Source organism: Coffea arabica, chromosome 2e (genome assembly GCF_036785885.1).
Source record: "Coffea arabica cultivar ET-39 chromosome 2e, Coffea Arabica ET-39 HiFi, whole genome shotgun sequence".
NCBI lineage: Eukaryota > Viridiplantae > Streptophyta > Magnoliopsida > Gentianales > Rubiaceae > Coffea > Coffea arabica.
Window position 1 is genome coordinate 73,828,963 of NC_092313.1, and position 15,262 is coordinate 73,844,224.

The following is a 15,262-nucleotide window of genomic DNA, read 5'->3' on the forward strand; positions in this document are numbered from 1 at the left end:
GAAGTTAAGTACTTAGTAGCAGTGTAAAGGATTGTACTATACCTATTTCAATCTTCTGATAATTCTCACTCAGTGCAACACATTTTGATCCTAATTCACATAGCTTTCCTCCATTATCGATATTTAAATACTTTCACAGTACTTCAGGACAGATTCTGAAAACCACAAGTTCTTGCGTGATTCCTATATATATTTTTTATCAGACGGCAACAGTTAATATAACCTACTCCTACTCTAGCCTACATTAAGGAGGGAGAGTCCCAACGAGACTTAAAAAAATCGACGGAGATTGAACCACCATCAAATCATTTTAGGTGCACTACTCATCCATATGAATTTAAAAGAACTCACGTATAATATAGTGACACATTGATAGAAGGTAAGGTTGAACCTTTAACCTTCCATCCCACAAAGATTTAAAATCTTTAGTAGTGGCCAACAGCTATTAGTTCCTGCGTGATTCTTATTGATGGTGTAACTATTAATGTTGAAATATTATCGATATATATATATGTATGTATATAATCACAAGTACTGTTGTGATATTTACAAGCTATCGATCGGCATGGGATTTCATTATATAAGCTCGTGAGCTTTCTAGGGGGAATGGGCCAATTAAGCCAGCTAGCATGCGTTGGCTGTAAATTTTATACAGGTAGAATTGCCACTGGAGAACAATAGTAGAGAAAGGGACCCAGCCAGCCAACCAATCCTCAATGTATCGGTGGTCCCAGGACTCTCTAGGCCACAGCTTAATGAACCGAGCAAAAGCATCATCAGTTACTTGAGCTAACTAAACTGAAAAAGGAATGCAGTTTCAAGTAAAATTAGTCAAAGACGTGATAGAGAGTCAATAATGCAATCCAAATATTATGCTTACAAAATTTAAACTAACCGTTACAAAGATAAAAGCGTTATCTTTAGAACTTTCGTTCAGTTTCGCCTGGAAAAAGCAGCATTCCCAGTTTCCACGCCCGTTAAAAGAGGACGAGAAAGAAAGAAACCCATTCCCATTCGCCGCACAGACAAAAAAGGGTGACCAAACAACAACTCCATATCATATCATATCTATCCAATGGGGGGAGGGACCGGATCCTGTGTTCTGGAAGCACCATCCATCATTATTGTCCATCTGATTCTGATTGAGAGATCACCAACGGCAACAAATACACATCATTGATCATTCATCAAAGACGTGGGACCCCACCTCTCCTTTTTTTTATTTATTTATTTGGGGGCAATTCTTTCTTCACGTGCCTCTCTGCCCAAACACGCACTCCCACACCCTTTCATTGCACCACCATCGAAGAATCCCATGTCGCATCAAAATTTATGTAGTATGAGAATTACTGTTTACCGGAAACTTCAGAAGTTAGGGTCAGAAGTAGAAGGGTTAATTTCAGAAACCTCCCCTAATGTTTCTAACTATTTCACTGGTACCTCTTTAGATTTTGAAAATTACACTAACCTTCTGTAAAATTCATTATCTTGTAACATCTATATCTAACAAACAATTAAAAAGTAATATTAGCATAGAGAGAAAACAATATGATTTCACCATTACCCTTAATCTACTATATTATTTAGTTAATCTAATACCAATTTAAATAGTAAAGAAAATACTATAATTTGCTATTTATCATTAGGGATCAAATCACGTATGATATCAAAAATAGTATATTATATTATATATTTCGCTTAATATAATATTCAAATTACTCTTTCCAATTACAAATGTATTTTCAAACATAATCAACAACAAATAATCAACAAAAATCTATAACTAAAACATTACAAAAAATGAACTTTAATACTATAAAGATATTAGCAACTAATATTAATATGTTGACAAAAATATTTATGATGTTAAAGTTTGCTCTCTATAATAGTTTGGTTGCAAATTTTTTGATTATTTTTTGCTGATCATATTTGACATTGGATATATACTACAAAGAATAATTTAGATCTTATATTATGTGAAAAATATAAAATGATATGCTATTTTATATGCTATATGTAATTGGATCTTTAATGATAATCAGCAAATTCTAATTTTTTTTAATATGTGGATTGGTATTAAAGTAACAAAATAATGTAGTAGATGAGATCTCCCCTAATATCACATTTTAATTACCGAATTTAAATGTTACAAGATAATATTAAGGGAGATTTTTGAAATTATCCCGAATTAGAAAACATTAGGCCTCCAACAAAAAAAATTTTATAATTTTTTAAATATATATTTTTAATTACCTTTTCATGTCAAATACATCATTATACTTTTTTTTTAATATAAAAAATTTTAAAAGATAGTAGTAATCCATAGTTCCAAGCGGGACCTAAATTAACGTCCCTTCATTGACATCCCTTCCATCTAAATTCGTACATAAAATCCAATAATGCACGATAAGACCAATAACATTGAGAAGGATGTGTGCAAGGTAAAAATTCACACTAAATGTCAAATTCATCATCTCCCCGATAAATTGAGAACATAAATCAAAATTAAAATGAAAATCCTCTCTAAAAAGCTGTCACTAATAAAAATACATGACTCCAGCCAAAAATAAAATAAAAAGTGGAAAACCAACGGTCACGAAATAAATTAAGCAAACACAACAAAATCACGACTTTAGGACATAAGAGTGGAAACAATTAACGAAACTGACACTGAGACTAGACCAGTAAAAAATGCTGGAACTCCGACGTATGCATCGTTTTTGTCGGCGGTGCTGTTCTGAGAGTCGGCGGTAGGAGCTTTGGACGGAGAACGCTCCGGCGAAGACGTCGGCGGGGCAGGAGGAGACAGAAGAGGCGAAGGAGCTAGAGGAGCAGGACTATGAGCCAGAGGCGCCGGGGAAGGAGAGGTCTCCGGTGCAGGTCCAGGAGCCGGAGAAGGAGACTTTCCGAAAAGCTCCGACGGAAGAAGCAAACTGTCAACGGTGAAAATGCAGACCGGAGGCGTATCAAGCACAGTGGAAGCGAGTCGCGATGAGTCCACTCCCGTGTCGAGGGTTACCGTGTCACCTGCACTCGAAACGCTCAATTCATACTTGAAAGCTCCGTTCGTCGCCAATGTCGGTAACGAACCCTTCTGAGCCTTCAATGACCCAGTGGGATCGTAACTCCCGAGAGCATGATAAAGACACAAGGAATCCAGCTCAGCGCTAGTGAGTTTGCTCAGATCTGGCAGTTTCGCCGCCTTGAAGGCCTCATCAGACGGCGCAAAAATCGTCAATCCTTTACCAGCCGCCGCCTGATAAGTCTTAAGAACGCCAGTCTGGACAATCAAATTAGCAAAAGTCTTGCAGCCAGCTTTTTCCAGCAAAGCAGTAATGTTGGCGTCGGAAGCAGACGGCGCTGGAGCAGTTAAAACCCCGGGGGCAATAATCGGCGCGCTGATCTCAATGACAGAAATATTGTAAGGAATCTGCTTAACGGATTTAGTATAAGTGGAGTCAAGCTTGGAGCCAGGAACAGCGGAGCCGAAGCCGACTTTTCCACCTTTGAGGTCAGTGATGTTGACGAAACCCTGATTTCCAGGGGCATTTCCGGTGGTTTGGTACAATGTGGTGGAGAGAGTGGTGCCGTTAGAGATGTCGTGGAGCTTGCCGGCGTCGTAGTAGTCGAGGACGACGTGGAGGGACAAGGCTTTTTTGACAACGGAAAGGGGATGCTTGGCAGCGAGGGAATCCATGGCGGAGTTGGTTAAGACGAGGACAGTGATGGTCTCGCGACTGTTGATTTCGTCGGCGAGTTTTGTGTCGGTGAGGAACTTGTTGTACTCGCTGTATTCCGGAAATGCGGATAGGATTTCGGTAATGTTGTGGGCGTAGATGGATGTGAAGAAGAGAGAGAAGAGGAAGAGGCGTAGAAAAACCCCCATTGCTATTGCTGAGCAGAGAGACAGAGCAGTGGGAGAAGTGCGAAGTGAAAGTGAAGGGGAAAGTATCAGTGAAACGGCTAACAGAAAAGGAAGGGGAGATTAGGAGGAAGAAATACCACTGAAATACTCATGAGCGAGAATTAACCGAGGTTAGGTTAACTAACTAGGATCGATTTAGAGGCAATTTTAAAATTTTAGTCCTTATATTAAGTATTATTCTCTTATTTAGTCTCTCGTATTTGAAAATACGGCTCCGTTTGGATTCTTGTTTTTGGGCCTGATTTTGAAAAACTGTTTTTCACAATCCAAGTGCTACAGTAAATGTGTATTTCAAAAACAACTCCAAAAACACCATATCCAAACAATATATCAAAAACAACTCCAAATACATATTTAATATGTTTATTTCAATTTGTATATTTCAATTATGTATAGGATATATATATTATATTAATTTAAATATATTTATTTATACATATTATAAATATTTTATTTTATATAAAATATATTTTTATATATTTATATAAATATTAATATATTATATATATTATATATATTATAAATATGTTATTATACATTTATATAAATGTTATATATTATATATATTTAATATATACATAATATATATTATATATATTGAACATTTATATAAATGTACATTTAAACATAATATATATATATTTATGTATATTTATAATATACATTTATATTATGTATTATATATAATATAATACATTTATACATTTATATTAATATACATAATATTAATTATACATTTATACATAATATTAATAAATTTATACATTTATATTTATTACATTAATACATTTATACATAATATTAATATCTATTAATAATATATTAATTTATACATTTATATAATATTAATTTATAATTTATACACATTTATAAATATATTTATTTATAAATATTTACAAATGTATAATTGTATATTGTTATAAAAATATAAAAATTATAAATTATAAAAATACTCGAAAATATGTTTTAAAAATACATCTAAAAATAATCCATAAAACATCTACAGTAAAAGTTTTTTATATAATTTTTGAAAAACAACCCCAAAAACAACTAATCCAAACGGACTTATATTTGAAAAACGAAATGCTACAGTGCTGTTTTTGAAAAACAATCCCAAAAACAACTAATCCAAACGGACTATATAGACTAGTTTATATTTGAAGTCATCCTTAGTCGAAAAAATCCCCTGAAAGAAGAAAAAAAAATTGTGATAAACTGTGGTTCAGTTTATAATTTGTTTAATAAATTTAATATCAGCTGTTGAATTAATCGATACTACAAGTTAACTAAATGGGTTGAATTTTATAGGTTAGTTACAGTTTTACGTTCCTTATATGTACTAATATTTTTTGTAATTTTGTCTTCATTAAGAGAATATAAGCGCGTGCGTGTCATCATATCATTTGATAAAATCCCAAATTCATACTTGGATTAATTCTACTTTTAAAATCCCAAATTCTTAGTAAGCTACTTCTATAATGTACTTATATATTTTGTGTATTTCACTTTAAGGTAATGTACCCAAATTATAATTCTTGAAATCCTAGAAGAATAGGTTTGTCTAGATTTTATTAGGTAGGCAAACACGACGTGCCAAATGTAATTAAGCATATAGTGTATTAGAATGAGAATAATAACAATTAGTATTTGAGAACTTGAGAGACTTAAAATGCAATTCTTTCAGTGGATTAAAGTGATGAAGATTGGTTTGGTAAGTTAACCTCGGTTAGTCTGGAAATGGAATTTTGGGATTTGGCTGGCCGCTGGCATGTGGGGTATCTAACAGGGTAGAATAGAAACTTGAGGATGACAATGGATCGTCTTATTTGGAGAACAGCTGGAAATATGGAGTAGATGGCTTTTGTTTGTGCTCTTCTTCTCATCTTTTTTTGATTTAAAATGCCAGGAATGTCCTTGTCTCTTCTTGTCTGGTTGGGCGACCTTTGGCCTTCCCGGTTTCTGTTGTTTGTTTTGGCTTTGGGTCAATACTCATTTAAAGGAGGAAATGGAAATGGAATAATGAAATAATGAAAATTCGGGACCTTTTTTGTTTTGCTTAAAGGGAGTGGAATGAAGGGCAGGAGAAAATAATAATAAATATGCCCCCCAACGGTACCGCTTTTCCACAACTTGTGTCCTAAGTTTGATGAGGTGTTGCATGCTCTGATCAAAATGTCGAATTCATGTGTACAGTTATTTCCCTGTTCAGTTAATCACTTGTATAATCCATTAATGGCATTAGGAACCGTTTCAAGGAAATTGCGGTTCATTATGAATCACATGGCCAAATTTGTAGAATTAAAGAAAGTATGCCAGCACTTGATTTGGAATTCCTTCTCGTTGAAATTTGTGATTTGCATGCCTAATGGAAAAGAGTTATTGACATAAAAAAATATGGGATAATTTCAGAAATTTCCCTTGAGGTTTCTAGTAATTTCAGACAGCTCCCCTCGTGTTTTAAAAAGGGTTAATTCCACTTTGTCCCCTCAAACTTTGGGCGATTACCCACTTCAGTCCCTTAACTTCAAAATGGGACACTTAAATCCCTAAACTTATGAATTGCTCCCAGTTAAGGAAAATTGTTGACAGAATCCTGATTGCCGTTGGTGGTCAAAGTGCGTGGCAAACACTGTCCTTTGACTGAGGGCAACAATGAAAATTCACAAAAAATCACATATATAGATTAAAAAAAAATGGTGAAATATGGAGGGAAAGTTTCCCTCCATGCTACCCACTTCAGATGGATAATGTAGACCCGATCCAAATCATAAAAGGGCACTTCAGGTCGGTATGCTGAGAGACCCAAGCTGTCATTCTGCTATCCACAGGGCAGGAAGAAGAAAAGGAGAACCCAACGCATGGTTCAACAAACAAAGAGAAATGGTGAGGCAATTTTGTGATTGTGGAAAGCAAACATTGATGATGACATCATGGACTGCCATGAACCCAGGAAGAAGGTTTTGTCGATGTGCCAAGTACAGAGTAAGGGAAATTAGGGTTTTGTGTTTATACTTGTTTTTTATTTTGGGTTTGTATGAATTGCAGCCACCTAATCTTGTCTGCAAACATAATGTTCTTGTCAAACTAGGAACAAGGAGGCTGCATATACTGGGATTGGGTTGATCCTGAGATGTGTCAAAGGTCAAAAGAAATAATACCTGGACTGCTAAGGTCGATGAACAAGATGGAAGCTGAGTTGGATAGGTTGAAAGAAAATTCAAGGTGCCAACAATCGAAAGTAAGGAAGCTAAGGATGTACTTGATTATCCACTGGGTTGCCATTGTCATGTGGTTGTTTTTGTTCAAATCTGGGGGAGAAGGTCCAAAATGAGTTGTAGAAGAAGCAACCGCTTATGCCGGACTGCCCGTTTTGTTTGCTCAAATATGGGACCACCTTTGTCTGTCATTGCTAAGTAGTGGACCTTTTGAGTGGTGCAGGAAGGAAATTCTTGCTTTTGCTGACTATGTAATTACCAGCACTTTCAGAATCCCGCTTGCGGGTTTCAGCGTTTTATGCTGTCGGGATGTTAACCATCTTGCTTGTGAACATGTGCTACATTGTTTTGAATTTTTGTGACAGGTGAAAGCTTTGTCTGATGAATGTATTTGTGAAATGACCTGAGTGGTGGTAGATGGGTTAATTGGGTCGGTCGCGTTACCCAATTATTTATATCCATAAGTAAAATTTTAAGATTCGCATACCCATCTATTCATGGCCGGTATGGGTAAATGTAGTTCAATAGAAATGTCAAAAAACGAGTTTGACAACCCAATTGCTCGTTTACAACCTATTTATTCTAACTTTTTACAAATTCGTCTAAATTAATTTTGAAAACTTAACTGCCAATTTATACAACCCTTTTTTTTAACTGTCATTAATTTAAATATTGACTTATAATGCCCAAAAAACCTAATTACCAATTTTTTCTTCTCGCTATCAAATATAATATTAACCCGCATGCGAGGTAACAATGAAATAGTAAAAAGACAGAAACCCGCTTGCGGGTTTCAGCGTTATTATGCAGGCGGGATTTTAACCTGCTTGCTTGTGAACATATACCACATTGCTTTGAATTTTTGTGACAGGACGAAAGCTTTGTCTGATGAATGTATTTGTGAAATGACCTGAGTGGTGGTAGATGGGTTAATTGGGTCGGTTGCGTTATCCAATTATTTTTATCCATATTTTTATCCTAATTACCAATTTTTTCTTCTTGCCATAAAATATAACATTAACCCGCATGCGAGGTAACGTTGAAGTAGGAAAAACACAGAATCCCGCTTGCGGGTTTCAGCGTTATTATACAGTCGGAATTTTAACCATCTTGCTTGTGAACATGTACCACATTGTTTTGAATTTTTGTGACTGGTGAAAGCTTTGTCTGATGAATGTATTTGTGAAATGACCTGAGTGGTGGTAGATGGGTTTTAAATGTATTGTATCAAATTTAGGGATATAGTGGACCTGCTATGTCCCATAATTGTGAACGTTGGACCTGCTATGTAATCAGAATTTGTTGTTTAGGGATTTTAGTGTCCCAATTTGTAAAGTTTATTGCAAGTAATCTATGTCACATTAACAACAGCAATCAACTCAGAACATAAAATTTTCAGCAAAAACCTTTGATCATTCAACAAATCATCCAATACATAATAGCAATACCAGGAATGACAAAAATTCCACATTAACAGCCTCTAAATTTCACCCATCTGGACTAGCAAGACAAAGGCTATATGAGTTCCACAACAGAGGCTACCAAAAACAGAGGCTAACAAAAATTCCATATTAACAAAAAAATTCTTAGTTCCAATGGACTATATGAGTTGAACAAAAGTTCGCCACATCTGGACTAGCAAAACAGAGGCTTTTACTGCCCAATTTGATTGTATCTGCAAAATAAAAAAGGCTATATGCCTGTACAATTCTTGAGTTGGTTTGTCCAGCATCAGTTAGTTCATGCTTGAAGGCTATTTGGCCTATTGCTGCAATTTTCCCAACTTAACAGATTGGTTTCCATCCCCATGGAGCTGCACATTTTCAATTCCAAGTGACTCCTTCGCATGTCCCGCAGCTGTCTGTAATGTAGACAGGTTAACACACAAATTGCCATGCCATGTGAATTGTGCTGGCTTAAGTCCACTGCTGGAATGAGAGGCTGTCCCCAAGTCCACGTATGAGTGTGGTGCTCTCATCGTTACTCCGTGGCTGTGGGAATAAAGTTTGCGACCATCAGCTTTGGAGCTTAACTGCAAACAAGCACATAACATGAATCAATAAGACATGACACCCATAAATAAAGACCTGATGTATGGAGACCACTTACATGAGTTGTTGTAGGACTCTTTTCCACATGCCCAGAACTATTTTGAGCATGATTATATGGGTTTTCCAGATCATCAGACCGTATTTTTACAGTTTTGAATCCCAAGTCTCCAGTCATGTCCAGTGAGCTCCTAAAGGTCCATTGCCTCAACTTACAACTATTCTTTGAGTGACCATGCTTACGACAAAATGAGCATTTTCTTCCTTTCTTTGTCACTGGTTCTTGTGCCCCTTGTTTTGGCTGATTGGCATCCAAATTTTGAGATGGACCTGTGTGACTCTGTTGCGTACTTACTCCAAGTATGTCAACGGTCACATCACTTGGACAAGCCTCGTTAGTACTTGGCTGTATAGATGGGCCTGTATCTCCAATATCACTGTTCTCCTTTGCTGAACTTGTAGTTGTCCCCTCAGTGGTTTGCTTATTTTTATCCGGACATCCTCTTTTGTTATGTCCGTATTTTTTGCAGCGGCTGCAGCTCATCATGGTGCCAACCTTGCTAACCTTGTGAGGTTTAGTTGGATTGACACAGCTGTCCCGTCTGTCTTCTTCTGAAGCCTTTTTTCTCATTTTCTTTGGCCTTCCAGCAAATCTTCTATAAGTCGGAGGCTTCATTGCTGGAAGGTCTATGTGCTCCCACAAATTAGGACCATTGATTGGATTAAGTACAGGTTCATAAGTTTGTAGATACGTGATCTTCAAGTAGGTGTTGGAAACATGCTTCTCTGGTGCTTCATGTCTCCTGTTGATGGCAGCTACAGCATGGCCACATGGTATTCCCCTTAATTGCCACTTTCTACATGAACAGGTTTTGGCAGCCATGTCAACAATATACTGCTCCCCAAATGGACAGCTTATCTGATACTTCATTGTCCCAGCATATGACGCTATGCACATACACTGCTCTTGCTTAGCCTTTTCCAATATCTCAAATATTGCTGGACAAAGAAGACCTGAATACAAAATGAAAACAATAAATTGGTCATAAATTTCTCAAAGAAATTATGAACTGACCTTAATACTAGTAAATAAATAAAATGTGTCTTAACCTTCGTGCTTGGACATTGCTTCCCTGTTCCTCTCCATCCTCTTCAGCAGGTACAAATAAATGGTCTGCAGCATGGATATGATTGGTAGTGACCTGGCCTTTAAAATTACTGCATTAAAGGACTCACACATATTATTCACCAAAATATCACAATCCAATCCACATCTAAAATGGGCTCTACACCAAGTTTTGGGATCTTTTTCATCAAGCCAAGAATGCGCAGCTGCAGATTCTTGCCCCAACTGTTCCATTTCGACTTTCCAGTGGGTAACATAAGAAGCTTTTGCGCATTTCCAAAGTCTTTCTTTTAAGGCCAGGCCTCTATGAATCTGTTTGAAATTGGTGTATAGATGTTGCACACAACACCTGTGCTCAGCTTGTGGCATTTTGTCTCTAACTGCCTGAACTAGTCCCTGTACACGTTTGAATACAACTTGGCTTAAATAAAAAGTTGTACCTGAGTTATTAAATAAAAAGTTGCTGTATAAATAAGTGCTAATACAATTTATCATACCTTTTGCTTGTCAGTCATGACACACCAATTACTGGAATCTGATATTTCCAAATCTTGTACAAGCAATCCCAAAAACCAGCTCCAATTGTCATAATTTTCCACTATAACAACTGACAAAGCTAGTGGAAACATTTTATTATCCCCATCCATACCCACGGCTGTAAGTAGTTGTCCACCATATGTATCCTTTAAGAAGCACCCATCCAACCCAATCCAATGCCTACAGCCCTTTAGAAATCCTCTCTTCAATGGCTCTAAGCACATGTAAAGCCTTTTGAATCTGACAATCCCATCCTCATCCTCATCCGTCTCAACGAACACTGTCGATCCAGGATTTGCTCTCCTCAATTCACCACAGAAGTCCTCTAACAATGCATACTGTTTTTCATGACTGCCTTCAATTATGTCTCTTACTTTTTTCATTGTCCTATAGCCTTGTTTAAGACTGAAATCTACATTTAATTCTTCAGTCACCCTAGTCATGAGCTCCTGGACTGTCATGGATGGTGTTTTTCTCACCTCATCTACAAACAACCTGGTAGCTAGTTTTGATGTCATGTTTCTATTATGGAAGACACGTCCACAGGTGTGCTCCTTGCTAAGTGTCTTGATCTGGAAAGTGTTTTCACCTTGCATTTTTGAGCCAAAAATTTGCCATTCACAGCCTCTGCATTTCACCCGTACCCTATATGTGTCATTTTTTATGAATTGGACATCCCTTCCCTCCATAATAGCCTGGATTCTAACAGCCAACCTAAAAATAACAACTGATGAAAACCTCTGGCCTACCTTAAATCTTGGACTTCTCATTTCAGTTTTCTCATTAAAAACTGAAAATTTAGGCTTCTTATTTCTCTTACGACCATCTTCGTCTTCGGATTCACTCTCACTCTTCAACTCTCTAGAACAATCTGTTTCATATTCTGACTGCATATCCTCCACATTAACCATGTCAGGCTCATCACAAATATTTACTTCGTCAACAGCTTCTCCTTCCCTACTTGCTCTCTTCTTTCTTCTGTCTTTGCTGGTAGAAGGTCCAACTTCAGGAGCTCCTTTATGCACGCCAAATTGTTGTCCAATCTTTAAGGCTTCATCAAATAAAACATCCTCCTCAACTTGCCCCGTATAATCTGGATCATCGAACTTGTCGTCAGCCTGCATATCATCATTAGCCTGCACATTATTATCAGCCTGCACATCAGTCTCATCAGCTTGGATATCATTATCAGTTGCCATTTGTGCTTCTTTCCCTGCATTATCTCTCTTGTTGTCCTCTTCTTGTTGCAAATTAGGACTTTTGGAATCAAAATTCTCATGACTGTTTGTAGCAACTTCATTACTGTTGTCATCAGCCACATTTTTCCTTCTGTTGTCCATATCATTGAAGTCAACTTCTTCCAGTATTGCTATGTCACTGTCCATTTCAGATGTTTCTTTATCTTTTGTATCCTGCTTAGCAGAAGTTTTGTGGCCTTCAGGCATGTCTACATACTCTGTTTTTTGAGTTTGAAACCTCACTGGATTATCATCAGTGCCAACTTGTAGATAAACCTCTGCCACTCTATTCAGTGGCAATGTGTTTACTAGAAGATCACAATCCCAATCACACATGCAAAAATATAGTCCAGTCTCAAGCGGCATACCAGGAATCCTACCATACCACCCAAAACGAGCATCTTTCGGGTATCCTAGTCTTACTGCACATTCATCAAGCACTTGTAGTGACCATTTTTCAGCATTACAGTTGTCTATATAGTCTACCCTTCCTCCCACGTATTCTTTGCTGGGAGAGCTTCTGAACTCACCCTGATGGTGTATCGCCAAGGAAAATGAGTTGGGCAAAATGTCATTTGGACCACACTCTGGTTAAATAAAAAAATAAATCTTTAATAATTAACCCATTAATTATTAACAACATTTTTAGCATTTGGGACCACAATGTCTTCAACAGAAGGAACATTAGGGTTCCCACAACACTCACTTTTCAGTAAAATATGCAGACCCACTAACAGTACCATCAAAAATATATAATGCCTTGGACATGCATTCCACAACCATCCAAAACCCTAACTTTTCAACAATCCTTATGGCTTTAAAACGTTTTTCTACTGCTACCGTAAATTCTTACCCAAATTCCAATTATTAAATTCAATTAAAGTACACAAAAAACTCTAAAATATTTTTCTCATACCAGTACTTGTCTTCTCTTTTGCTTTCCATTGTTTCGCTGCGGACGCGGACGCTTTTTCTCTCACATTGACTCGCTTTCTTCCCATTCTTGCAATCTTCAGTGTTTTTCAGCAACAATCATTCGGATTTTTACACACTTTGGTTTTACCCCTCCTCTCTATTTTTTCATCCAAGACAGAGGAAAGAAACGACCACTCTCTGACTGTTTCGCACTTTCCCTTCTCTGGAATTTGTCTTTGTTTGTCCTTAATTTACGACCCAAATTTACGTTTATGTCCTTATCATTTTCAGTAACAATATTCCCCCATCTTCATTAACGGAGAGTGTTTGCCACGCACTTCGACCACCAACGGCAATCAGGATTCTGTCAACAATTTTCCTTAACTGGGAGCAATTCATAAGTTTAGGGATTTAAGTGTCCCATTTTGAAGTTAAGGGACTGAAGTGGGTAATCGTCCAAATTACACATATCTCTCATAGAACATAGGTTTGTGTTTCACTTTGATGATGTGAGACCGAAAAAAGTATATGAATGCCCAAAATTGCCCTCATCTAAATTTCCTTAATATAAATAATCATTAAAATTTTTTAAAAGTCAAAGAATACACTTGTATACTACCAAAATTATGAGTTTTATTATTTAGCCAATATTTTGATATTTTCCATCCCTATGATTTTTTGCATCCATCCAAATTTCCAAACTCTTATCACTTCTTCCTCTTTTGAACAAACTCTCTGTCTTAGATGCCAAAATCCACCGTCGTAATTCTTACCTTCACAATCTGTACATCTTTGTAAGTTTTTTTTTCCATATATTGCCTACCAAACTGTTTGTTATAAAACTTACAATCCTTACCTTTTCTCCACTCAAACAGTTAAGCCCTCAGTTACCAAAATTCTTCTAACCTCTACTCTCAACATTTGGGTTGTTGGTAAAGATGATTGCTTCCATCATCATCAAAAGTAGTAGCATATTTGAGTGATACCTTAATTAGCATATTTGAATGATAGAAGATTACAATTTAATAGCCATGGCTGAAATAGTGTGGCCATAATATATGGTCTGATAAAAAAGAATTGTTTTCTTTTTTTTTTTTCATTTTCCTTGCTTCTGTTATCTTTTTCCTTTTTTTTTTTGTCAATAGCTTGTTTTTTGAAAAATTATAAAGGTTATTATAGTCATTGTCTATCATCAAGAGGGGTAAGTATAATATGATAAATTTCAAAGGAGCTCAGTGAAATTGTCAGAAACCTCCGACCTCAAGAGAGGTTTCTGAAATTATCCCTAAAAACATTCCAAGAAAAAGCAATCTACCACTAAAAGACTTCAAAAGCTGACTTGACTTGATGCTTACCCTTCCCAAACTATTGCAATTATTTAAAAGATGTTGATTTGATAAGTTAATCAATTAGATATTTTGATTGTTGATGTATCTTACATGCAGATTACTTTAGTGGTGTTTTTTTTTATTATCAATTATCATAATCTACTCTACTCCTATTCCTACTATAACCTATTTTAAAATACTCCTACTCTAACCTATTATAGAAGATGTTTAACTAACCTTATTAGAAAACCAACGGGAATTGAACCATTATCGGACCAAGCACATACACTATACACCCATATAAATTTAGAGAAGCTACTATGATTTAGGGAACCATATAGTGACGAAACGATAAGAAACAAAATTTAAACTATTAATTTCCCACCCCATCCCACCAAAAATTTAAGTTATTAGTGGTAGTCTACTGTCCAAACGGACTGTTGGTTTTCTCTGGAAGCGTTGTAGCTCAAGTAAAAATGTAGAAGAATGAAAGAAGTAGTAGTACTAGTTACTAGTTTGACAAATGGACAAAAATACAAAGTGACGTGGAAAATCTATTGCAAACAAGGACTTCCCATTACCCCGAGAATGTTAATATTTCGTTATAAGACTACGAAATTAGTTAACAGTATAGCACAAGCTTATCTCGGGGTTGAGCCCTGCACCCTACAACTAAAAAAAGATTCAAAGACTATATCAAAGCACCCCTTCCCTACTAACCTCGCCGTTGTCCCACATTGCTTCTAAGGGGTTTGAGGGTTGGGTAGTTAAGTCCCCAAGGTTGCCTCAAGAGTTGCCGGCTTTTGAGGTTAATTTTGGAATTAGATTTAATTGCTAACTTGAAAAAGTCTGACAAAAAAAAAAAGCACCCCATCAACCTAAATGGATCTTGTTTCCTCAAACTTCTTATACAATTCAGTTGGATTTCTC

General features: G+C 36.4%; 3 protein-coding genes and 1 long non-coding RNA gene across 4 annotated transcripts; 1 reads left to right on the forward strand and 3 right to left on the reverse strand.

Moving 5' to 3' along the window:
• Positions 1 to 2,433: 2,433 nt before the first annotated feature.
• LOC113727946 (fasciclin-like arabinogalactan protein 8) lies at positions 2,434 to 3,982 on the reverse strand. The gene has a single exon (XM_027252368.2). It carries the CDS (start codon positions 3,884 to 3,886, stop codon positions 2,633 to 2,635), a length of 1,254 nt encoding a protein of 417 aa, XP_027108169.1. The 5' UTR covers positions 3,887 to 3,982; the 3' UTR covers positions 2,434 to 2,632.
• Positions 3,983 to 6,550: 2,568 nt separating this feature from the next.
• LOC113724674 (uncharacterized) lies at positions 6,551 to 7,459 on the forward strand. The gene is made up of 2 exons (XR_011841305.1): positions 6,551 to 6,907; positions 7,014 to 7,459. It is a non-coding gene; the product is annotated as an uncharacterized lncRNA (long non-coding RNA).
• A 1,231-nt stretch (positions 7,460 to 8,690) lies between these two features.
• LOC113727947 (uncharacterized) lies at positions 8,691 to 9,909 on the reverse strand. Its single transcript, XM_027252370.2, has 2 exons — positions 9,250 to 9,909; positions 8,691 to 9,172 (listed from the first exon to the last, which is right to left on the reverse strand). The coding sequence occupies exons 1-2, from the start codon at positions 9,862 to 9,864 to the stop codon at positions 8,903 to 8,905; spliced, it is 885 nt and encodes a 294-aa protein (XP_027108171.2). The 5' UTR covers positions 9,865 to 9,909; the 3' UTR covers positions 8,691 to 8,902.
• LOC113724675 (uncharacterized) lies at positions 9,876 to 13,453 on the reverse strand. The gene is made up of 5 exons (XM_072077892.1): positions 13,006 to 13,453; positions 10,812 to 12,676; positions 10,299 to 10,710; positions 9,941 to 10,202; positions 9,876 to 9,882 (listed from the first exon to the last, which is right to left on the reverse strand). The coding sequence occupies exons 1-5, from the start codon at positions 13,088 to 13,090 to the stop codon at positions 9,876 to 9,878; spliced, it is 2,631 nt and encodes an 876-aa protein (XP_071933993.1). The 5' UTR covers positions 13,091 to 13,453.
• Positions 13,454 to 15,262: the final 1,809 nt, after the last annotated feature.

What these genes read in the sequence shown, in the direction of transcription:
- LOC113727946 (XM_027252368.2), bottom strand. Translation starts at nt 3,886, where the DNA reads ATGGGGGTTTTTCTACGCCTCTTCCTCTTCTCTCTCTTCTTCACATCC.
- LOC113727947 (XM_027252370.2), bottom strand. Translation starts at nt 9,864, where the DNA reads ATGAAGCCTCCGACTTATAGAAGATTTGCTGGAAGGCCAAAGAAAATG. An exon ending in AGAGTCCTACAACAACTCAT is followed by an intron (nt 9,173 to 9,249) that starts GTAAGTGGTCTC and finishes GCTTGTTTGCAG; the next exon opens with TTAAGCTCCAAAGCTGATGG.
- LOC113724675 (XM_072077892.1), bottom strand. Translation starts at nt 13,090, where the DNA reads ATGGGAAGAAAGCGAGTCAATGTGAGAGAAAAAGCGTCCGCGTCCGCA. An exon ending in AAAAGAGAAGACAAGTACTG is followed by an intron (nt 12,677 to 13,005) that starts GTATGAGAAAAA and finishes TTATTTAACCAG; the next exon opens with AGTGTGGTCCAAATGACATT. An exon ending in AGCAATGTCCAAGCACGAAG is followed by an intron (nt 10,203 to 10,298) that starts GTTAAGACACAT and finishes TTTTGTATTCAG; the next exon opens with GTCTTCTTTGTCCAGCAATA.